The 23973-nt window shown below is 47.9% G+C and overlaps 1 protein-coding gene across 1 annotated transcript in view; it reads right to left on the bottom strand.

Annotated features, from left to right (window-relative positions):
* Positions 1 to 23973, bottom strand: part of PXDN (peroxidasin) — a 132991-nt gene that overhangs the window by 67305 nt on the left and 41713 nt on the right. Inside the window, exons 2-3 of the mRNA XM_075861153.1 lie at positions 10657 to 10728; positions 3515 to 3586 (exon numbers count right to left, since the gene is read on the bottom strand). Of these exons, the coding sequence (XP_075717268.1) occupies positions 3515 to 3586; positions 10657 to 10728 (144 nt within the window). The remainder of the gene's footprint in view (positions 1 to 3514; positions 3587 to 10656; positions 10729 to 23973) is intronic.

The following is a 23973-nucleotide window of genomic DNA, read 5'->3' as shown; positions in this document are numbered from 1 at the left end:
CCCCAGCATGTTCCACTCCTACCGTATCAGTAGGTCTGTGACTGATCAAAACTTTGGATTTACTCTATGCCAAACCATAGGGACAGCAGCTGCAACCAGACATTATTAGGAAAATTTAAAAAAAAAAAAAAAAACTCTCCAAAACATGTTACGGACTATAAATCAACTGCTCATTTTTATATGTCCATAGCACAGTATAGCTGAAAGTTTACAAAAATTGTCCTTGAAATGTTCTTATTTGTGCCTACAATCTCTTATTTTACATTCTAAAGTTACTAAGCTTTACACACTAAAGTTGTGAGCAGGGAGAGATGTGTCTGAAAGTCACCTCCAATGACACTGGAAAGAGGGAAACCATAGGAGCAGACTGGGAAAATTGGTCCAGTTTCTTTAATGTTCAGCAGACATTAAAAAAGGTGCATTCTTGATAAGCATTTGTTTTATTTAAATCAAAATAGATCCAAAATTATGTGCGGTTTAATTTTATAATACATCTTTATTTCAGTCAGAGTGTCGTCCTTCTGATACAGAGCTTCAAATCCCCTGTATAAAAAAAACTTAAAATATTATTCTATCAGTTCATTGCAGTGAAATGCAATAGACTGTGTAGCCTCTAAGAAGACATGATAAATCAGGGGTCGGCAATCTGTCAATCACGGGCCAAGCGTGGGCTCCCTTTCCCTGCTGTGTTCCCATGCTCTCCTGGGCATTGGTCAGAAGATATCTTCCACCCTACATTTTGGGGGAGTATCCCTTTGTCCCTTCCTGCCAGGGCATCGGTGTCAAGGTACTTGCAGAGTACTGTTGCGATGACAGCGGTCGTTATGCTCTGCCCCCCCCCCCACCTCAGCCACTGCTTTCCTCTAGGGGTGCCAACAGGATTGGAGGCAAAAACCACAGGGACATAATAGAAGAGAGTATAATGGAACAGAGGGGCAGGGAAGACGACAGACTTAACAAGTATGTAGGTACTTAAGGGGAAGTAGACAAGCAGCCATGGGGGCACTTTACAATTTTTGCAGCAAAAACATCGGTCAGTCTAGTAGCTATAGACATGCAGATTTCAGAAGGCTGTCACTTATGTGTGAATGTTCAGCCGTTTTCTGCTAAAAAGGGGTCCGGCATATTCAAGAGTGGCCAATCCCCCCACCCAGCTGCCGCTGATTAACAGACTTTCCCCTATTCAAGTATGTTCACAGAGGGCGGATACGATGCGTAAAGGGTAAACAGTATATCTGCCCTGCAGCACTCAGGGAACTCCAGCTGAAAAACAGCACCTAATTGTGGAACGCCTTTACGGCCAGAATGTCCGCTGCGGAAAACAGCACGTAAGGGAAAAACTCTATACTTACCTGTAGCCATGGCAACGCACCCTTCTGACGTGCTGCTGTCCGGCCCCCTGGGATGACGTTTCATTCCACGTGACCGCTGCAACTGTCACATGGGATGAAACGTCATCCCTGGAAGCCGGGCTGGACGCAGAATTATATGGATCTGGGTAAGTATAGGGTTTTTGATGTGGAAGCGCAGCTTTTCCGCTGCAAAAATCACACCATCTGCCATTCGTTGCGGCTATTACCTCCCCATTAAATTCAATGGGTAAAACCCATAATAGAAAAGTAGCGATTCCACAACATAAATTGACATGCTGCCGATTAAAAAAAAAAAAAAAAAAAACACACTCTGCAGTTCAATTTATGAACGTTTTTAGACGGTTTTTATTTACACTGCGTGTGGATGACATTTGTTCAAATCTCATCCTCTTTGCTGCTACTGTATTACACTGTGGATTCTCCCTTTATGAAATCAGTTGCAAAGAATCCTCAGTATTTACGCTTTGTGTGGACTTACCCTTACTGTGCACAGCGAGAAAGCTGCACATCAGCTGCAGGATGGCAGGGGGAGCAGCAGTTCATAAATATACTGTACTCCTTCCTCCCCCACACTCACGTTGTGCTGCAACAAATACAATGTAAGGCCACAAAAATCGTATAACATTCACACATAAGTGACAAACAGCTGAAATCAGCATGTCTGTCGCTACTTTATGCTGCCCTCAGAAAGGGCAGCATAAAGTCCCTGACAGGTCCCCTTTAAAGAGGTATTCCGGTATAAAGCATTTTTAACCTATCCACTAGATAGGTGATAAACGATAGACAGGTGGAGGTCTGACTGCTGGGACCCCCACCAATTGCCAGAACTGGGGACCCCGGTCCCCCATCTGCAAGACCATGGCTAGGAGTTTGAATGGAAAAGCAGTCAAGGATGTGCCCTGCCGCTCCATTCAAAGTTTACCCACTGTGCTTTTTGTATTTCCCTCCAACTTTCAACTCTATTTTTGTCCTCAGGACGTGGATGAAGCTGAAAACTGCAGAACTTGGGAGTCATCGGCTCCGTGCACCATTGCATCGCCAGTCCCCCTCTCGCCCTATCACGGTTCTGCCAGTGGGAATACATCATACTGCACAGCACGTATTCCGGTCTACCTGCAACTGCATCCTGCCTGCGCCTGTCGTTCCAAGTTGGGTGGCACTCTGTAGAGTTGCTTTTTTCGCAGCTCTGAGGCTGGACTTGAGTGGGAGTTCGGAGTGGCTACTATAATATATATTTATTTGCTGTGCGCCCCACCTAGTGTCATCCTCTTTCCATTCATCAGAAATTGGGCGCTATGATTATGGGGAGGGGTACTGATTGCTACAATTATTTTGTGAGCACTATGTGGGCATGCTTACTGATTGAGTTCAATATCTGCAGAGACAAGCCTTGACTGGAAGAATAGTTTATGACTGACTGGGCCAGGTGGACAAAATGAGGAAAGAAAAAATTTTGAAATTGAGAGCTGATGTCTCCTGTGAGTCACTGGGTGTCGTCGTGTATTTTGCCTGTGACTCCATCTGATCAGTGCTGGATTCTCCCGATGTTCTGTAGAGCTAAATCTAATTAAAAAGGAATATCCATCCCAAGATGCCAGATATATCCCTGATAGAGGACACATCACTTCTCGCATGGTTCTGTCACATGTCGGTACGGAGTAGATCTCGTCGGTACTCCCAAATTACAACTGTAGATCTCCCCATTGCTAAGGTTGCCTATCCCTGGTATAAATTAACTATACCACCTGTATTTCCAAGAAAACAAAACAAATTCAAAATCACAAAAAAAAGTTTTTTTCCCATCTTAACTGAGAATTTGGTGGAGGGGGCCACGCATACCTCTCCATTCAGTCTCCATATGGATGCAACAAATAGTTAAGGGTCAAAAAGGTTAGACTCCCATTTATACAAGGTATATTTGATGGATATGCTATAAATATCTGCATTGGGAAAAACCCTTCAAATTAGTTTCAACCTTTATCTGTGCTTTACCCTTTATTCTCAAGAATTAAAAATTGTTACCACCTTTACTGTAACTCATTGTTTCCTTTACCCCTTCATCAAACAAAATTATTTTTTTTTGTAAAAAAAAAAAAATGTAATTTACATTTTAAAAACACAGTAACGAAAAACCAACTTACAGGTATTTGAGGTTCTCTAGATCTTGAAATGCGGCACTTGGGATCCGTTTAATCTGATTGTTGTTTAGAAGCCTAAAAAAAAAAAAAAAACAATGCTTAATAACAAAAAGAAAAACAACTAATTGTCCTAACCGAGGTCTTTATACCTTCAAACAGAGTATTTGTTGCAGATTTTGGTGTCGATTTTTTGAGAAAGTCAAAAGTCGATCCAGGATGAAGGAGAAGTTCAAGTTCTTCCTTTATATTTTCCATTCCTTTTGAAACCACTTCTGGCTTTTGCTCAACAATCTGCAACAAAATCTGCAACAGATACGCAATGTGTGACTCCAGCCTAGGCCCTGTTCACACAGAGTTTTTTGGTGCGGAAACCGCTCCGCAAAACTCGTCGAAAACTGCTTGAAAATACCTCCCATTGATTTCAATGGGAGGCGGACGAGTTTTTTTACCGCGGGCAAAAAAAAAACCGCCTCGCGGTAAAAAGAAGTGACATGACCTATCTTGAGGCGGTTTCCGCCTCCAAAACCCCATTTGAATCAGTCAGAAACGGGGGGGGAAAAAAAACGCCTCGACAAGTTTTTGTCAAACCACTGTGCAAAAAACATCTGGAGCAGTTTTTGCAGGAGGAATTTTCCTCCTGCAAAAAACTGTGTGAACACTGCCTTATTGTCCCATCGTAATGTTTATCTAGAGATTTTAAGGAATTTATTCTAAAAGTCGTAATCATTAACGTGTCTCCGGGGGCCAAGCTTCACAGTAAATAAAATTATACGTTGTAGCATTATTGATGTCAGCAGTCCACTTCAAAAACATCCAAAAAACACAGCTAATCCAGCCCCCACTTATTTTGGATGTTTACAGATCTTCTTTATGAGCAGGAATTATTTTGAGTTTAGAATGACGGAAGGGAAGCAGGAAGAATAGTCATTTGGAAAATAAACTTCATCCAAGTTTTTCTTAATAGGAGAGCAAGAGATCTGCTTACTGTGCAGAAAATAAATGCAGCATTAATCAAGGCGTATCTCATAAGTTATTACCATCATAAATTACATTCTCTGCAATGCCTTCTGAATACAAACCTAGAGGACTCTGGGAATACAATTAAAAGGGACAAAAGTGGTTTGTTTCCAATCAGCATGTACAAGTTAAGGATGTTTACATAGACTTCTATATAGCGCAATAGTGTCCAATATGGTCTTGTTTTGTGCACCACATTATGAGCCAAAAAAGCACACACACATTCATTGTTTAATTGTGTAATGCCTAATTTCCCCTGCGGTGGTGCTGCAGGGAAACCGAACATTTGCTTAAGGGCTTCCCCACAGTTTTACATCTGATCGCCGAGGGTCCCAGTAGCAGATACAAAAAGACAAATTACACAACTAAATAGGAAGACACAGCTACGTTGGTACCTTACCGTAAGATAAGCCCATGCTCTTTGTAATTATCAGTTCCTTTGCTGGAGAGGTTGCGGGCATGTAGGAACCTTATTGCATATGAGGTGGACCTGTCCTGTGGTCCCTTTGTGCAAACAGGTCTCTCAACTAATCACACAAATTACAGACTTGAGTGTCCCACTTAGACCTGCCTTGGCAGCGCTATGTCTGGGTTTAGATAATATTCACAATAAGCTAAGATGGACGTACGCCAGGGCCGGCCTTTGGATGGATGGCGCCCTGTGCGGGACTCTCTATTGCCGCCCCCTACACAAACCAAAAATGAACCACATATATAGATATGCACATACTGGAACATATATACTGTAAATACATAGAGACATATATTTAGACATACAGGCAAATATACATACACACATTCTGGAATATAAACATACAGGTAAATATATAGACGTACAGACACATATACACACACACACACACACACACACACACACACACACACACACACACAGGAACATATAAAAAAATACATAAAAGGCACATATATACAAGCACAAAAACACATTCACAAACAGACCCGTATATTCCCACACAGGCAATATATACACAGTACAGATAATGTAGCAGATTTCACATGCAGTCCTATTTAACACCACAGATAACACAGTGATAACATGGAGTACAGATAATGTAGCAGATTTCACATGCAGTCCTATTTAACACCACAGATAACACACAGGGATAACATGGAGTACAGATAATGTAGTAGTTGATAACTATACCCACAGGCACATATAAACACACACACAGAGAGTGTGCGTGCGATACAGTGCACTCCCAAACTGGAGACACACTTTAAAAATATTATTTCCATTAATTAATTGCCATGAATTGGATAAAGTTTTATAGATTACTATATATGAAAATGTGGTGTTTCCCTTAAGAGCAGCAGGGTATATAAGGGGCAACACAAATATGTTAATTTTATCTGTTCTACATTAATATTGAACACACTTTTACAAAGACGCGTGCGCACCGTATACATGCACGCACACCGCGCGCGCAGAGGAGGAGAGCGAGCGCGTAGAGGAGGAGGAGGAGAGCGAGCGCGTAGAGGAGGAGGAGGAGGAGAGCGAGCGCGTAGAGGAGGAGGAGGAGGAGGAGGAGGAGAGCGAGCGCGCAGAGGAGGAGGAGGAGGAGGAGGAGAGCGAGCGCGCAGAGGAGGAGGAGGAGGAAAGCGAGCGCGCAGAGGAGGAGGAGGAGGCGGAGGAGAGCGAGCGCGCGGAGGAGGAGGAGGAGGAGGAGGAGGAGGAGAGCGAGCGCGCAGAGGAGGAGGAGGAGGAGGAGGAGGAGGAGAGCGAGCAGAGGAGGAGGAGGAGGAGGAGGAGGAGGAGAGCGAGCGCGCAGAGGAGGAGGAGAGCGAGCGCGCAGAGGAGGAGGAGGAGGAGAGCGAGCGCGCAGAGGAGGAGGAGGAGGAGGAGGAGAGCGAGCGCGCAGAGGAGGAGGAGGAGGAGGAGGAGAGCGAGCGCGCAGAGGAGGAGGAGGAGGAGGAGGAGAGCGAGCGCGCAGAGGAGGAGGAGGAGGAGAGCGAGCGCGCAGAGGAGGAGAAGGAGGAGAGCGAGCGCGCAGAGGAGGAGGAGGAGGAGAGCGAGCGCGCAGAGGAGGAGGAGGAGGAGAGCGAGCGCGCAGAGGAGGAGGAGGAGGAGGAGGAGAGCGAGCGCGCAGAGGAGGAGGAGGAGGAGGAGAGCGAGCGCGCAGAGGAGGAGGAGGAGAGCGAGCGCGCAGAGGAGGAGGAGAGCGAGCGCGCAGAGGAGGAGGAGAGCGAGCGCGCAGAGGAGGAGGAGGAGAGCGAGCGCGCAGAGGAGGAGGAGGAGAGCGAGCGCGCAGAGGAGGAGGAGGAGGAGGAGAGCGAGCGCGCGGAGGAGGAGGAGGAGGAGAGCGAGCGCGCAGAGGAGGAGGAGGAGGAGGAGGAGGAGAGCGAGCGCGCAGAGGAGGAGGAGGAGAGCGAGCGCGCAGAGGAGGAGGAGGAGGAGGAGAGCGAGCGCGCAGAGGAGGAGGAGGAGGAGAGCGAGCGCGCAGAGGAGGAGGAGGAGAGCGAGCGCGCAGAGGAGGAGGAGGAGGAGAGCGAGCGCGCAGAGGAGGAGGAGGAGAGCGAGCGCGCAGAGGAGGAGGAGGAGGAGGAGGAGGAGAGCGAGCGCGCAGAGGAGGAGGAGGAGGAGGAGAGCGAGCGCGCAGAGGAGGAGGAGGAGGAGAGCGAGCGAGCGGAGGAGGAGGAGAGCGAGCGCGCAGAGGAGGAGGAGGAGGAGGAGGAGGAGGAGAGCGAGCGCGCAGAGGAGGAGGAGGAGGAGAGCGAGCAGAGGAGGAGAGCGAGCGCGCAGAGGAGGAGGAGGAGAGCGAGCAGAGGAGGAGAGCGAGCGCGCAGAGGAGGAGGAGGAGGAGGAGAGCGAGCGCGCAGAGGAGGAGGAGGAGGAGGAGAGCGAGCGCGCAGAGGAGGAGGAGGAGGAGGAGGAGGAGAGCGAGCGCGCAGAGGAGGAGGAGGAGGAGGAGGAGGAGAGCGAGCGCGCAGAGGAGGAGGAGGAGGAGGAGGAGAGCGAGCGCGCAGAGGAGGAGGAGGAGGAGAGCGAGCGCGCAGAGGAGGAGGAGAGCGAGCGCGCAGAGGAGGAGGAGGAGGAGGAGGAGGAGAGCGAGCGCGCAGAGGAGGAGGAGGAGGAGGAGGAGAGCGAGCGCGCAGAGGAGGAGGAGGAGGAGGAGAGCGAGCGCGCAGAGGAGGAGGAGGAGGAGGAGAGCGAGCGCGCAGAGGAGGAGGAGAGCGAGCGCGCAGAGGAGGAGGAGGAGGAGGAGGAGAGCGAGCGCGCAGAGGAGGAGGAGGAGGAGGAGGAGAGCGAGCGCGCAGAGGAGGAGGAGGAGAGCGAGCGCGCAGAGGAGGAGGAGGAGGAGGAGGAGAGCGAGCGCGCAGAGGAGGAGGAGGAGAGCGAGCGCGCAGAGGAGGAGGAGGAGAGCGAGCGCGCAGAGGAGGAGGAGGAGAGCGAGCGCGCAGAGGAGGAGGAGGAGGAGAGCGAGCGCGCAGAGGAGGAGGAGGAGGAGAGCGAGCGCCCAGAGGAGGAGGAGGAGGAGGAAGAGGAGGAGGAGGAGGAGGAGGAGAGCGAGCGCGCAGAGGAGGAGGAGGAGCGAGCGCGCAGAGGAGGAGGAGGAGGAGAGCGAGCGCGCAGAGGAGGGGAGGAGGAGAGCGAGCGCGCAGAGGAGGAGGAGGAGGAGGAGGAGAGCGAGCGCGCAGAGGAGGAGGAGGAGGAGGAGGAGGAGAGCGAGCGCGCAGAGGAGGAGGAGGAGGAGAGCGAGCGCGCAGAGGAGGAGGAGAGCGAGCGCGCAGAGGAGGAGAAGGAGAGCGAGCGCGCAGAGGAGGAGGAGGAGAGCGAGCGCGCAGAGGAGGAGGAGGAGGAGGAGGAGAGCGAGCGCGCAGAGGAGGAGGAGGAGGAGGAGGAGAGCGAGCGCGCAGAGGAGGAGGAGGAGGAGGAGGAGAGCGAGCGCGCAGAGGAGGAGGAGGAGGAGGAGAGCGAGCGCGCAGAGGAGGAGGAGGAGGAGGAGAGCGAGCGCGCAGAGGAGGAGGAGGAGGAGAGCGAGGAGGAGGAGGAGAGCGAGCGCGCAGAGGAGGAGGAGGAGGAGGAGGAGGAGGAGAGCGAGCGCGCAGAGGAGGAGGAGAGCGAGGAGGAGGAGGAGGAGGAGAGCGAGCGCGCAGAGGAGGAGGAGGAGGAGGAGAGCGAGCGCGCAGAGGAGGAGGAGGAGGAGGAGAGCGAGCGCGCAGAGGAGGAGGAGAGCGAGCGCGCAGAGGAGGAGGAGGAGAGCGAGCGCGCAGAGGAGGAGGAGGAGAGCGAGCGCGCAGAGGAGGAGGAGGAGGATAGCGAGCGCGCAGAGGAGGAGGAGGAGGAGAGCGCGCAGAGGAGGAGGAGAGCGCGCAGAGGAGGAGGAGAGCGCGCGAGCAGAGGAGGAGGAGGAGGAGGAGGAGGAGGAGGAGGAGAGCGAGCGCGCAGAGGAGGAGGAGGAGGAGGAGGAGAGCGAGCGCGCAGAGGAGGAGGAGGAGGAGGAGGAGAGCGAGCGCGCAGAGGAGGAGGAGGAGGAGAGCGAGCGCGCAGAGGAGGAGGAGGAGGAGGAGAGCGAGCGCGCAGAGGAGGAGGAGGAGGAGAGCGAGCGCGCAGAGGAGGAGGAGGAGGAGGAGAGCGAGTGCGCAGAGGAGGAGGAGGAGGAGAGCGAGCGCGCAGATGAGGAGGAGGAGGAGGAGGAGAGCGCGCAGAGGAGGAGGAGAGCGAGCGAGCAGAGGAGGAGGAGGAGAGCGAGCGCGCAGAGGAGGAGGAGGAGGAGGAGAGCGAGCGCGCAGAGGAGGAGGAGGAGAGCGAGCGCGCAGAGGAGGAGGAGGAGAGCGAGCGCGCAGAGGAGGAGAGCGAGCGCGCAGAGGAGGTGAGCGAGCGCGCAGAGGAGGAGGAAGAGGAAGAGAGCGAGCGCGCAGAGGAGGAGGAGAGCGAGCGCGCAGAGGAGGAGGAGAGCGAGCGCGCAGAGGAGGAGGAGAGCGAGCGCGCAGAGGAGGAGGAGAGCGAGCGCGCAGAGGAGGAGGAGAGCGAGCGCGCAGAGGAGGAGGAGAGCGAGCGCGCAGAGGAGGAGGAGAGCGAGCGCGCAGAGGAGGAGGAGAGCGAGCGCGCAGAGGAGGAGGAGAGCGAGCGCGCAGAGGAGGAGGAGAGCGAGCGCGCAGAGGAGGAGGGAGAGCGAGCAGAGGAGGAGGAGAGCGAGCGCGCGGAGGAGGAGGAGAGCGAGCGCGCAGAGGAGGAGGAGGAGGAGAGCGAGCGCGCAGAGGAGGAGGAGGAGGAGAGCGAGCACGCAGAGGAGGAGGAGAGCGAGCGCGCAGAGGAGGAGGAGAGCGAGCGCGCAGAGGAGGAGGAGAGCGAGCGCGCAGAGGAGGAGGAGAGCGAGCGCGCAGAGGAGGAGGAGAGCGAGCGCGCAGAGGAGGAGGAGGAGAGCGAGCGCGCAGAGGAGGAGGAGAGCGAGCGCGCAGAGGAGGAGGAGAGCGAGCGCGCAGAGGAGGAGGAGAGCGAGCGCGCAGAGGAGGAGGAGAGCGAGCGCGCAGAGGAGGAGGAGAGCGAGCGCGCAGAGGAGGAGAGAGAGAGCGCGCAGAGGACAGAGCAGAGCCCAGTGGCACACCCTACATGCTGGGAGGGTGCAGCACCCTGTGCACTCGCACAGGTCGCACGCCCCTAAGGCCGGCACTGACCTATGCACATATCTTAACGGCATCCCGTAGGGTGATTGTTCGAAATTGGAAAACAGCAGCTACTCTTCAAGTTTCTGAGGTCATAATGTTAGTAAACCAACATCTGCAGCATGAGATCATATATGCTTGCAACCTACAATCCAGGATTAAAATGTACAATCATTGGCGACCTTGGCTGGAGAGCTCACACATAGTGAAGTTACCTACATCTGTGATATAATGGATTTGTATTTTAGTTACTTACTAATATGAGTATAATTATTTATATGGTTACGATTTTTTGGATCAGTAATGGTCATTGTACTGCTGAGAAATTTTATTTTCTGTATGTATGTTTATGGGTTTTTTTTCTCTCCCCTTTTCATAAAATAAAAATTATTGAATGTCAAATACATTGTTCAAAAATATTATAAAACTAAACATGGTTTTGAAACAAAACACAATATGGTAATACATAGAATATAGTAGTTGAATTGCTCCAGAATACTTACAAGGTGTTAAGATTCTTTAGATGTCTAAATGCACCTGGTTGAATATCCTTTATCCTATTGAACCGCAAATCTCTGCAAAACAAGACAAATCATAAATTATGGAGTTTAAATTTATAGGTACCATTTTTGGACAATAAGACAATAGATAATAAGATGCACTCACGTTTAGTAAAAAAAAAAAATAATAATATCTGTCACATGATTCAGACTATTATGAGATGTAATATTTTAGACAGGTTTCCAGGTTTAGAAAAATACGGTATTTAGGTTTCCCAGAAGCAAAGATCTGCTCTATAGAATATATAGTTTCAGGAACAACCCCATAATATCTCACACAGGTAGGACCAGATTTTATCTAGGATGTGGAAGAGGCCCTGTGGGAAAGGGGAGCTGCAACTCATGGTCCATGTTTACGTTATTTTATATAGTAGGACTTGATATGGATGTCTCCATGCAATACGTGTATCGTATACGATCAATAATATACATTTCAGATTTAGTTTGTATATGCATAAAGAATGTGTTTAGTATGACTTTATCAAGAAGAGGGACCTAAAAACAGTCATTTTATGCATATGGGCTCTAGAGATGTGAACAGTACAGCATGCATAGGAAGGTGGCAAATTCCTAAGGCTATGTTCACACGGAGTATTTTGCAGAGTTTTTTGACGCGGAGACCGCGTCGCAAAACTCGCAAAAAACGGCCCGAGAACGCCTCCCATTGATTTCAATGGGAGGCGTCGGCGTCTTTTTCCCGCGAGCAGTAAAACTGCCTCGCGGGAAAAAGAAGCGACATGCCCTATCTTCGGGCGCTTCCGCCTCTGACCTCCCATTGACTTCAATGGGAGGCAGAGAAAGCGTATTTCACGCTGTTTTATGCCCGCGGCGCTCAATGGCCACGGGCGAAAAACGGCGCGAAAATCGGCGTGCAGGGAGAGGAATATCTGCCTCAAACTTCCAAACGGAATTTTGAGGCAGATATTCCTCCTGCAAAATACCCCGTGTGAACATTACGGTTTCCTTGCAAACCCACGAGCAGGACATCATATGCAGCATTCAATAGGATTTATAGAACAAGCATGGCGATTTTATTATTGAAACACTTCTACCATCACGGCGAACAAAAAATATAATATTGTAGAACACGGTCCATTCATAGATGCTTCTACAGAACAAAACGCTGTGGTGCACTGAGGAATTTATGCTGGATATTCCCATCCCCAATCCTTCCAGGATGTTTCATTTTATTATAAACCAAGTATGGACAACAGCGCTTCTTCCTTGCATCTTTGCATTGGCTTTAAAGTTCTACACAGTGATTTAGACCTAATAATAATAACAATATATAATAATATATAAGAACGGCTGAAAATATATTGCCATGAAAGCTGGACTCCAGGCATGGGACAGACTGACAGGAAGCACTAATGATGGGAAAAAGCAAGGAAGTCTAAGTAATCAGTTTTATCTTACAAGGAATTTGAGCCCGATAACCTTGACATTACAAGGGAGACCTCAAAAAAGACCTAAACTAGAAAAAAAAAAAAAAAAGCATAAACAGGACTTTAAAAGTAATCTAAACCGTAAAACCAAAAACAGGTGCCATAACATAGTATATAAAAGGGTAGAAAGTAATGTGTTTTTTTAACTAGTGTGGGCACTGTAGACAATGCAGCTGTAAGTCTTTCATTCATGATAGAATCAATGAGTAGCGCACAGAGTACAGGTTCCCCATAGCAAAAATAAGAATTAGGCCCAGTGGCATAATGATTGCAGTCGCAGGAGGTACGACCAGCCCTGGAGGGTAACGCTCCAGATCCTCGAAGACTGCCAAATCAGGCCCCAGTGCACAATGTCATGCGCCCGGATGCATACAACGTACTGATGCTTTGCAGCGCCAGGACACCGTATGCGGTGCAGCACTAAGACGTAGTGTGCTGCATCACATAAAATGTCTTGGCGCTGCCCGGCGTCAGGACCTTGTATGTGCCGCAGCACAGACCTTGTGTGCTAGGGCTTAATGTTGCAGATTGAGGGAATCTGGGGTGGGCGCCCTGCACACAAGTGAAGACAGGAGGGTATGATTATTTTTTTTTTTTAATGTCATGTCCGATTTGGGAGGGCGTTAGTTACACCCCTGATTAGGCCCCTTTCACGTGCTGCTTGACACCACCACACTCTTAGGCCAGATTCACACGAGCGTGTGCGTTTTGCGTGCGCAAAAGGCACTTAACAGCTCCGTGTGTCAGCCCCATATGATGCGCGGCTGCGTGATTTTCGCGCAGCCTCCATCATTATGACACTCCGTTTGGATGTTTGTAAACAGAAAAGCACGTGGTGCTTTTCTGTTTTCATTCATAGTTTGACAGCTGTTGCGCGAATCACGCGCATCCCACGGAAGTGCTTCCGTGTGGTGCGCATTATTTTCACGCACCCATTGACTTCAATGGGTGCGTGATGCGCGAAATACGCCCAAAGAACGGACATGTCGTGACTTTTTCGCAGCGGACTCACGCTGCGTAAAAATTACGCAACTGTCTGCATGCCCCCATGGACTAATATAGGTCCGTGCGACACGCGTGAAAATCACGCGCATTGCACGGACATATATCCCGTTCGTCTGAATAAGCCCTTAACCCCTGGGTTAATTATCCCATCCTATTTATTTGCAGTGTAGGTTGAAAAGAACAAAACATTTAAAATGGAGCAAGCCCAACCTGGGCGTTGGCTGCCTCTCTGATACATAAGACCTTGGAAGCAATGGATGGGGCTGATGGGCAGTTTAAAAAATAAAAATAAATACATACAGCATAATCTAGTCTCAGGAAAGAGGAGTACTGCCAGGAGGAACTATATGGAGCAGTGCAGAGTTTCCCTTTTGCTAGGCTCAGTAGTGTAATCCTGCCTGCTTTAGGGATCATGCACACATCAGTTAATTTCTTCACTTCAATTTATCCATCTTTTTTTGCAGATCGATGTGCAAGATCATAAACACTCAGGACAGGTCCTATCCCTGTGAGTTTTTGTGAATCTGTCTCGCCTATTCACGCATTAAAAAAAAAGAAACACACAGAAGCAATCCGTATGCGGTCCTTTTTGTGGCCGAATAAAATGACAAGGATTTGTGCACGAGATCATTAACTTCTTTGTAGAAAAAGATTCCTTCAAAACTTTTATACTTGTTCTGCAAGTGTGAGGGTATATTCACACGGCTTATTTTCAGCCCATAAACGGTTGAAAAAATCGGAACCAGAACACCTCCAAATATTTGCCCATTGATTTCAATAGGAAAAACAGTGTTTCGTTCTGACGGAACGCCCACAAAAAAGAAGTGCACGTCACTTCTTGCGCGGTTTTTGTAGCCGTTTTTCATTGACTCTATAGAAAAACTGCTCCAAAAACGGCAGTAAAAAACGTGAGTTGCTGAAAATCGTAAACGCCCGAAAAATCGGAAGCAGAACACCCCCAAACATCTGCCCATTGAAATCAATGGGAAAAACTGCATTCTGTTCCGATAGGCCGTTTTTTTACGCGGCCGTTTCTCAAAATGGACGTGAAAAAGAAGTGCAGGACACTTTGGACGTTTTTGGAGCGGTTTCTCATAGACTATTAAAAAAAGTTCCAAAAATGGTCGTAAAAAAATGCAGCGAAAATCGCGAGTGGCTTAAAAAACGTCTGAAAATCAGGAGCAGTTTCCCCTTGAAAACAGCTCTGTATTTTCAGCCGTATTTGAGTTTGTGTGTGAACATACCCTAAGGGTGAAGTCACACAGAACAGAAACGCTGCAGAATTTCTGTCTGGATTTGCACACTGTCAATCTGCAGCGTGTCAATTTCGGTCACATAATGAGCACGGGTTTGTTACGTAATTTTCCCCATTGACATGAATTGAGAAGTTAAAATCCACAATCTAAGGGTATGTGCACACGGCCTATATACGGACGTAAATCGGGCGTTTTTGCCCCGAATTACGCCCGAAAATAGCGCCTCAATAGCGCTGACAAACATCTGCCCATTGAAAGCAATGGGCAGACGTTTGTCTGTTCACACGAGGCGTATATTTACGCGCCGCTGTCAAATGACGGCGCGTAAATAGACGCCCGCGTAGAAGAAGTGACCTGTCACTTCTTTGGCCGTAATTGGAGCCGCTATTCATTGACTCCAATGAATAGCAGCGCTAATTACGGCCGTAATTGACGCGGCGTTCAAGCGCCTGCACATGCCGGTACGGCTGAAATTACGGGGATGTTTTCAGGCTGAAACATCCCCGTAATTTCAGCCGTAACGGACGCCCTCGTGTGAACATACCCTAATACTAGTGCTGCAGATTTTGCGGTGAATTACCTGCAGGTCTGCAGCAAAATCTGCAAGTGCGGACATTTATGTGTTGCTTCTGAAATCTACACAAAATGCATTTGCTGTGGAAACTACCTACAGCAAATCTGACCCGTGTAGACTCAGGCTACATTCACAAGAGCGTGACAGATGCACTCGCAAAACACTTGTTTATTTCAATAGAATTGATGCGCAAATCACGCACAGCACACGGCTGTGCACCAATGTGCTGTGAGTGGTTTTCACGCAACAGTTTACTTCAATGGGCACGTAGGTGCGTGAAAACGCACCAATATAGGACATGCAGTGAATTCAGGCAACGGACTCTCGCTGTGTGAAAACTCCTGCATGTGTGAATAGCCCCATTCATATCAATGGGGCCGTGTGAGGTGCGTTGTTTCAATGCACAGCACACGGACGAGATTCACGCTTCTGTGAATGGGCCCTTACCATAAGGCTATGTTTACACACACCGGATTTGCAGATTGCAAATCTGACACCATGTCCTACATGAACCCCTGTAGAAATCCGAGATATTTCTCTCGCAGATACGCAGTAGATCAACACGAGGATTAGCCTCATTGGCATTGTGTGGGTAATGCTCAGATTTTCTGTGCGGCTGATTTTTCCTGCGTTGGACAAAATCTGCAATGTCATTTTACGCAGCGTGTAAACATTTACGCTAAAAAATGTTTCACTTTACTTCAGTCAGGGGTTCGACACCCTAGCACAGCACCAATCAGCTGTTCCGGCTGCCACTGGAAGCCATACAGTGGTCGATGACAAAAGCAGAAGGCCCCGTTCACAGTATAGCGGTTGTGCTGGGTTACTGCAGGTCAGCTGCAGTACTGCAGCTAGGTCATCAGTATAAAAAACAGCCCCTAAGGCCTCATGCACACGACCGTAAAAACACCCGTTATTGCGGGTCGTAATTACGACCCGCAATAACGGGCTCATATACTTCTGTTAGCCACGGGTACCTTCCCGTTTTCTCACGGGAAGGTGCCCGTGCCGTTAAAAAAATAGAACATGTTCTATTTTTCTATTTTACGGGCCGTGCTGATCTACTTTATAATGGCAGCACGGCTCGCAAAAGCGGCCGGCTGCCCGTGAACGGCCGTGCTCGTAATTACGAGTCGTAATTACGAGCACGGTCGTGTGCATGAGGCCTAACCTGGACAACCGCTTTGATAGTGGACACATCTGTATGGGAATATATTATTGGTTTTAGTGGTAGTTATGTGGTCATGGTGTGGAGAGATTTGGTCCTTGTATTCTCGGCTGTTAACAAAGTCCCCTAATGGTCTTTTTTGAACTTCTAGGGACAGACTATAAAAATAAAAGGCAATAAATAAAGCCACCTAGCCCTGACCCAAATTAGTCAAAAATAAATAATATGTGAGATATCAACATTTTCAGTATTCAATGATGAACAAAAAGTCTAACATTAGGGTAACACTATAGGATTACTAGAAATATTAAGAATGTAGAAGTTGTTTTTTTTTTTCAAATTATAGGCCTAAAAATTAGAAAAGGCAGAATTCTTAAAATGGTCTATTAGAAAGACTGTCTTTGTTGCTCATAGCAACCAACACCACACAGCTTTTATTTTTTTTATAATTACTTTTTTCATAAATCTCCCCCTATGTGTAGAACATAAAAAACAAAAACCTTTGACCAGAAAAAAAAAGTCGTTAAACTAAGATACTAAAAACAGCTAAACTATGTCTGGTCTTGAAGACTCAAAATAACTGGGGCATGAACCGGTTAAAGTTCTTTTTGTTGGAAAAGTACAAAGTCAAACTGGCAACTAGAGTGGCACTTGCCGTATTTTTTGGACTATAAGACGCAGTTTTCATCTTAGAATCTGTGCAGTAATCTTCTGCTGCGTCTTATGTCCTGAAGGCAAACAGATGCCAGGAGCTTGAGACGGAGCTCCGAGCTTCAAAAGGTCCACGCACTACAGTGGAAGCTGCAAGTCCTGTGCTGTGTGTTAGGCTACATTCACACGACAGGGAAAAACGGCCGTGCGACGGTCGTTTTCAGAACAATAGAGTTCTATGGGTGTATTCATACTGCTGGTTTTTTAACGGCCCATGAAAACTGTCCGTCAAAAAATAGGACATGTCCTATTTTTGGCTGTTTTGACGGCCCCACGGCTCCCATAGAAGTCAATTGGATCAGTTTTTACCGTTCGTTTTTTATGAATCAATCCTTGTATCAGCCGGTAAAAACTGATCCTAGCCGAGGATTCCCCGCACACAATGCTACTTTGAGCACTGAGCCCGTGGAAGCCCCTGCATTACTGTCCACATATGGAAAGTGATGTTTGGCTTTCAACTGCAGAGCCTCCGGCCGGAGATCGCGATATCTCTGGCCGTGGACTCCTGCCTCCCTCTGACCACCCCTGTAGATAGCAGCACCCCCCTGTAGAAGGCACTCCCCCACCCCCCTCTAGATAGCGCCGCTGTAGTTTCTGAAGGAGCAGAATCCCCGGCCGACGCTCTGGCCAGGGGATTCCGCTACTGGAGAAGCCCTTGGCGTTACTGTCTATATACAGACAGTGACATCAGTGGCTACCTCTGGAATCCCCAGCCGACGCTCTGGCCAGGGGATGCCACTACTAAAGAAGGCCCTGGCGGCACTGTCCATATATGGACAGAGACATCAGGGGCTCCCTCTAGGAGTGAAATCCCCTGCCAGAGGGATTACGCTCCTACAGGGGGTGTGCTATCTACATGAGCACTGTGGCACTATGAGGGCACTGGCACTTTATATGTGGGCACCATCTACAGTGGGCACCGTGGCACCATCTACAGTGGGCACCGTGGCACCCTCTACAGTGGGTATCGTGGTGTTTTCAGGGGGTTTGGACAATAAAACCATCAAATTAAATCCATCAGATTTTTTTTTGATTTTTTTTAACGGCCATGAAAAACGGACAGACGGACTAGAAATGTATGAAAATTTGGACACACACACTGAAAGAAAATTGTCATTAAAAACTGATCAACTGTCAGTTTTTCATGGCCATTTTGCATCACAGTCGTGTGAATATAGCCCAAAAGGTCTGTGTAACGCCTCATGCACACGACCGTGTGCACTGTGCGAGTCTCGTCAGTGATCCGAGGAAAGGTAGAACATGTCCTATCTTTCCTCAGATCGGAGACTGATAATTTTTCAGACGCGATTCACCCGCTAAAGTGAATGGGTCCGTGAGGACTATCGGGTGCCACTCGGATGCCGTCAAAAACAGCCCGAGTGGCACAACGGTCGTGTGCATGAGGCGTTCGGCTACATTCACACGACAGTGAAAAAAAATGGGCATTAAAAACTGATCAGCCATCAGTTTTTCATGCCCATTTTGCATCAGTGTGTCTCCAACGTTTTATCCATTTCCCGTCCGTCTGTCATCCTTTTTGCATCAGTTATTCATGGCCGTTAAAAAAAAAAAAACGGATGAATTTTATTTGTCAGGCTTTTTTTGTCCCAACCCCCTGAAAACACCCAAAGGAAGGTCACATGTTCACCTAGACAAAATTTACAGCCCCCGATGTAGAAGACGCCACACAGCCTCCCTATAGAAGATGACGCCACACAGCCTCCCTATAGAAGACGACGCCACACAGCCTCCCTATAGAAGACGACGCCACACAGCCTCACTACAGAAGATGCCACACAGCCCGACATTTATTAATAAACTTTCGGTGAACGCCCTACACACTCACTGATGCAGCGCCGTCTTCTTCACGTGGGGTCTCACGTCGTCACAGCATCTGCAAAAGCGGCGTGATGACGTCATTGTGTCGCCTTCGCAGAACCCGCAAAGACTAGAGTCCACACATGAAGACGGCGCTGCATCAATGAACGTATAGGGCATTCAGCATCGTCGTGTCGCCAATAGCTAGCAAAGGAACTAATAGTTCCCATGCACCTTGAATTCCCATATCACAGATCAGTTTTTAACGGTTGTTACATGAATTGACGGCCGTTAAAAACGGATCCATTGACCTCAATGGGTGCCATCTGGCCATGAAAGCTGCCAAAAATAGGACATGTCCTATTTTTTGACGGCCGATATTCATGGGCCATTAAAAAAAAAACAAAAAAAAAACGGCTGTGTGAATACACCCATAGATCATCATTGTTCTGAAAACGGCCGTGTGACTGTAGCCTTAAACACAGACTTCTGTAATCTCACTGCTCAGTGAACAGATAAGAGACATTAGTACACACAGCACAGTAAATCTGCAGATACTGATCCGCAAGGAACTTCTAGCCACGCCCGCTCCTATGTACAGAGCAGCAAGAAGAGCAGATTCAACACCATTAACCCCTGCCTCTCCACACCTCTGATGTCTGGTGAGTTCAGGGGAGGGTGTGAGCACTTTAGCTGCCAATATCTTGTATTTCTGTATCGGACATCGTTATGGGGCACTGTGGCTGGCATTGTGTTGGGGCACTGTGGTACCCCATTGTCTCATTACCCAGGAAATGTACAATTAAAAGGCAAAACCTTTTTTTCCTCCTATTTTATGCTAGAATTTATGGGTGTGTCCTATGGTCCAGTGCATCCTATAGTCCGTAAAAAACGGTAGTTTGGCTTCTGTAAAAAGCTCCACTGTCTTTTGTTTTCTATATGGAAGGAAGTCATCATCTTCATTTCCTGAATAGCAGTGGAAATTGGAATAATAAATCACCATCATAATGAAGCACTGAGCAACAAAACATGGAAATCTCAAAGGAAAAAAGGAACATTAAGACATGCAACACTATCAACCACGGCCAGAAACAAAACTCTGGTCTTCAAGATATAAAATGTTCTGTAAGGGTTGTATTGACACACAACTGTAATGTTGCAGCCAAAACTGTGGCAAAAACCTTTATGTTAAAGAGGTGCTCCCAAAATCATAAATTTGCATCGATCTATGGGATAGGTGATAACTTTCTGATCTCTGGGTGCTCCACCACTGGGACTCCCACCAATCGTGAGAGTGGGAGACTCGAAACACCACATTCTCCTGCCCGCTTGACATCAGTCTTGTTTTTTTTTTGTTTGTTTTGACCACAGATAACTGCTAAAAAGCGACAAAGCTAAGTATTAGGGCTAGTTCAGTGTTTTTGGTGCCGTTTTTGATGCGGAAAACGCGTCAGAAAGTGGACCAAAAAAACTTTAGAAATCACCTTCCATTGATATCAATGCTCCTTCTTCCCACGGTCCCATTTCTGACCTCCCATTGAAATCAATGGAAAGTAGAGAAAGCGTTTTTCACAGCGCTTTTTGTCTGCAGTGCTCAATGCCTGCAAAAACAAAAAAAAACTTTGTGAACATACCCTAAGGCCTCATTCCCACGACAGGGTTTCCCGGCCGGGTGCCGGCCGTTCATAAATCGGCCGGCACCCGGCTGCATTAGGAATAATAGACCCCTGATGGGGCTATTCACACGACCGATTTTTTGACGGCCTGGAAAACCGTCCGTCAAAAAATAGGACATGCTCTATCTTCGGCCGGCCGCCCGGCCCCCATAGAAGTCTATGGGGCCGGGTAATACACGGCCATCACCGGGATGTGTCCTGAGTGATGGCCGGGTTTTCCGGCGCTTGCGCTCTCTCTCCTCCTCCTCACAGCGCAGAGTGCATGTGAGGAGGAGGAGTTGATGCCATTCTGACGAATGGCTGTGCGCTGTACACTGTGTTGCAGGGCCGGGATGTACAGCAGGTGGAGGGAGCGCTGCGCTGGCTCCCTTCCCCTGCTTGTTTTAAAAGCGCCCTGGCCCGGCGACACCTTCCATGGCGCCGCTAGCAGCTGCTGCTGCGGCGGCTGCTACTGCTGTAGCGACGCCACTATAGCAGAGCAGGGAGGTATCTCCCCGCTCTGCTATGTGCTAGCCACACTTAAGCTCCTTGAAGGAGCGGAATCCCCGTGTTTTCGGGGATTCCGCTCCTGGACAGAGCGCTTGATATGTCTGTCCATATCTGGGCAGTGACATCAGGGGAAACTCTTGAAGCGGAATCCCCGAACACATGGGGATTCCCCTTCAGGAGTTGCCGCTGAGGTCACTGTCCAGATCTGCCCGGCCCGGCACGGATGCAAAACTTTATGCAAACCGGCCGGGCAGAATGGCCGATTTTACCGGCCGGCACTCGGGCGCGACCCGGTCGTGTGAATCCCGCCTAAGATATTTTCCCAAAGTCATAAATCATCACCTATCCACAGGATAAATGCTAATTCTCCAATCGCTGGGACCCCCACCGATCAGGAGAACAATGGTCCATAACTATGATGCTAGGAGCCCGGCTCCCTGCAGTGTGTTCGGTCCGGGACTTGCGGCCGAAATACGTTCCGTCCATCACGGACGTAACGTGCTCGTGTGAACACAGCCTGACACTTCTGAATCTTTTCGGCGAGATTCCAGCAAGGCAAGCGTAATCTCGCGAGATTACGATGTAACCGGTCATTTCAAACGAGATTACGCTTGCCGTGCTGGAATCTCACAGAAAAGATTCAGAAGTGTCAGGATTCTGAATAAACATCACGTCCAGGCTGGTAGTGATTTATATTCATTATCAGGACACTGCAGTAATGTTATAGTGTGTGTATGTGGCTGCACATAGCGATATAACTATATCGCTAGTGCAGTGTAAATGAATGGAGAGAAGTGCATGACGCTGATTGGTCAGCATCATACACTCCTCTGTACAACGCCCACTTGGTCTAAAGTAAAACATGCCCACTTGGGAATTAAGAAACTCATTAGCATAAAGCTAAAAATCGCTCATAAAGTGGTTTAAAATAGATCGTTTTTCTAAATAAAAAGCATTAGTGTCACCTACATTACAGCGCTGATCTCCTTATCTAGGTGATAGGGCACTTATAAGGTGGTGACAGAGCCTCTTTAAAGCAACCCTTCAGTCCCAATAAAACATTTGACTAAACATTACAAATGTATAGTAAACATACCTGCGTACGTCTGAGACACGCCACCACTCCTCCACTGTTCAACAATGGAGCAGTGCAGATTACACTGATGAACTGCATCTACGTTATCAATCCTGGTCCATTGGAGGACAGTGGAGGGGGTGCAGCAGCGCTGACATCAGCGCTGCTCCATCGGTGGGTAGACTCCATGTCTCAGACTTCCAAAGAAGCTCTCCATAGCAAAGTCTGAGACTGCCATGGCCATCTTGGAGAGGGGAAACCGGTAGACTAGAGCGGAGGCTGGATAATTCAGGAGCAGGGCAGCAGGTATATAGACTATACAGTTTCAATGTATAGTAAAATCTAGTTTTAAGAAAACAAAATTATCTGCTGAAAGAAAATTGACAGCCTATCTTCAGAATATATCTGGGGGTCCAACTCTTAATAAGCCTCCCCGCTGATCAGCAAGTGCTAGTTCACCTTCATCACTTGCGCTACTCAATACTATAGAACGCCAACAAATACAAGCAGTACCGGAGTTTGACCTTTGGATGCTATAAACACCACATAAGTGGCCTATCTTGTACATGAGATCGGCGCTGTAATGTAGATTACAGCAGTGTTTTTTATTTAGAAAAACAATAATTTTTGACTGAGTTATGACCTATATTAGCTTTATGCTAATGAGTTTCTCAAATGGACAACTGGGCGTGTTTTACTTTTTGACCAAGTGGGTGTTGTACAGAGGAGTGTATGACGCTGACCAATCAGCGTCATACACTTCTCTCCATTCATTTACACAGCACATAGCGATATAGCTATATCGTTATGTGCAGCCACATACACAAACACTAACATTACTGCAGTGTCCTGACAATGAATATACATTTCCTCCAGCCAGGATGTGATGTTTATTCAGAATTCTGACACTTCGCTAATACAATCCCGACACTATAGCACAGCAAGCTTAATCTCGCGAGATTACGCTGTAAACTGTAATTTCAACGAGATTATGCTTGCTGTGCTGTAGTGTAGTGTCGGGATTGTGTTAGCGAAGTGTCAGGATTGTGAATAGACATCACGTCCTGGCTGGAGGTAATGTATATTCATAGTCAGGACACTGCAGTAACGTTATAGTGTGTTTATGTGGCTGCACATAGCGATATAGCTATATCGCTATGTGCTGTGTAAATGAATGGAGAGAAGTGTATGAAGCTGATTGATCACTTATTGGTCAGCGTCATACACGCCTCTCTACAATGCCCACTTAGCAAAAAAGTAAAACACACCCAGTTGTTCATTAAGAAAGTAATTAGCATAAATATAGGTCATAACTCCGTCAAAAATGATTGTTTTTCTAAATAAAAAAAACACTGCTGTAATCTACATTACAGCGCCGATCACATCATGTACAAGATAGGCCACTTTTAAATTGGCTCCTGCACTGGTCTAACTTGCTCCTAAAGCCTACAGTATTCTGTACATTAACAGCCTAAGCAGTAGTTTCATAACAACCTCTTCAAAAGAGCAAACATCTTGAGAACCACCATCATCATTGCTTTACGTCACATTATTTAGAGATATATATATATTTTATTTATTTTTTTTTTTAAGCTCTTAAGATATATTATATACGTCTGAAAATATGCCAGAGGTGAGCCTCGGATTTTGCCTTTGTCCCATTATTATCATTGTTTAGCCTAAATGTTGCAATCAGTCTTAACAGATCACTTTTCAGCACTCAGTAATTCCATTATTTTTTTCCTGTGAACTAAAGCGCAGTTATTTTACATCAGATTAAGGTTTCATGCTCTAAAAGCCTTGCAACTTTTCTGTAATTTTTTTCCCCAAACAGTCAAATTTTAATATCGTCTTTAGGCTACACTTAGAAACAGGCCTAGTTCTCTAAATTCACAGTTTATATTGCATAAAAACAAAAAATATAATCTAAGGTCAGCTTCATTAAAAATTGGATTATCAGTATGGTTCCTTATCAAAGTTTCAAAACCGCATCTTCTAAGTGGCTCCTCTTTTCACCAAATAAGGGTCCAGAAGGTGAAGGCC

This window comes from Rhinoderma darwinii, chromosome 4 (genome assembly GCF_050947455.1).
Source record: "Rhinoderma darwinii isolate aRhiDar2 chromosome 4, aRhiDar2.hap1, whole genome shotgun sequence".
Classification (NCBI taxonomy): Eukaryota; Metazoa; Chordata; class Amphibia; order Anura; family Rhinodermatidae; genus Rhinoderma; species Rhinoderma darwinii.
Note: the sequence above shows the minus strand (reverse complement) of the source record. Positions and strands in the feature narration are given on the sequence as shown.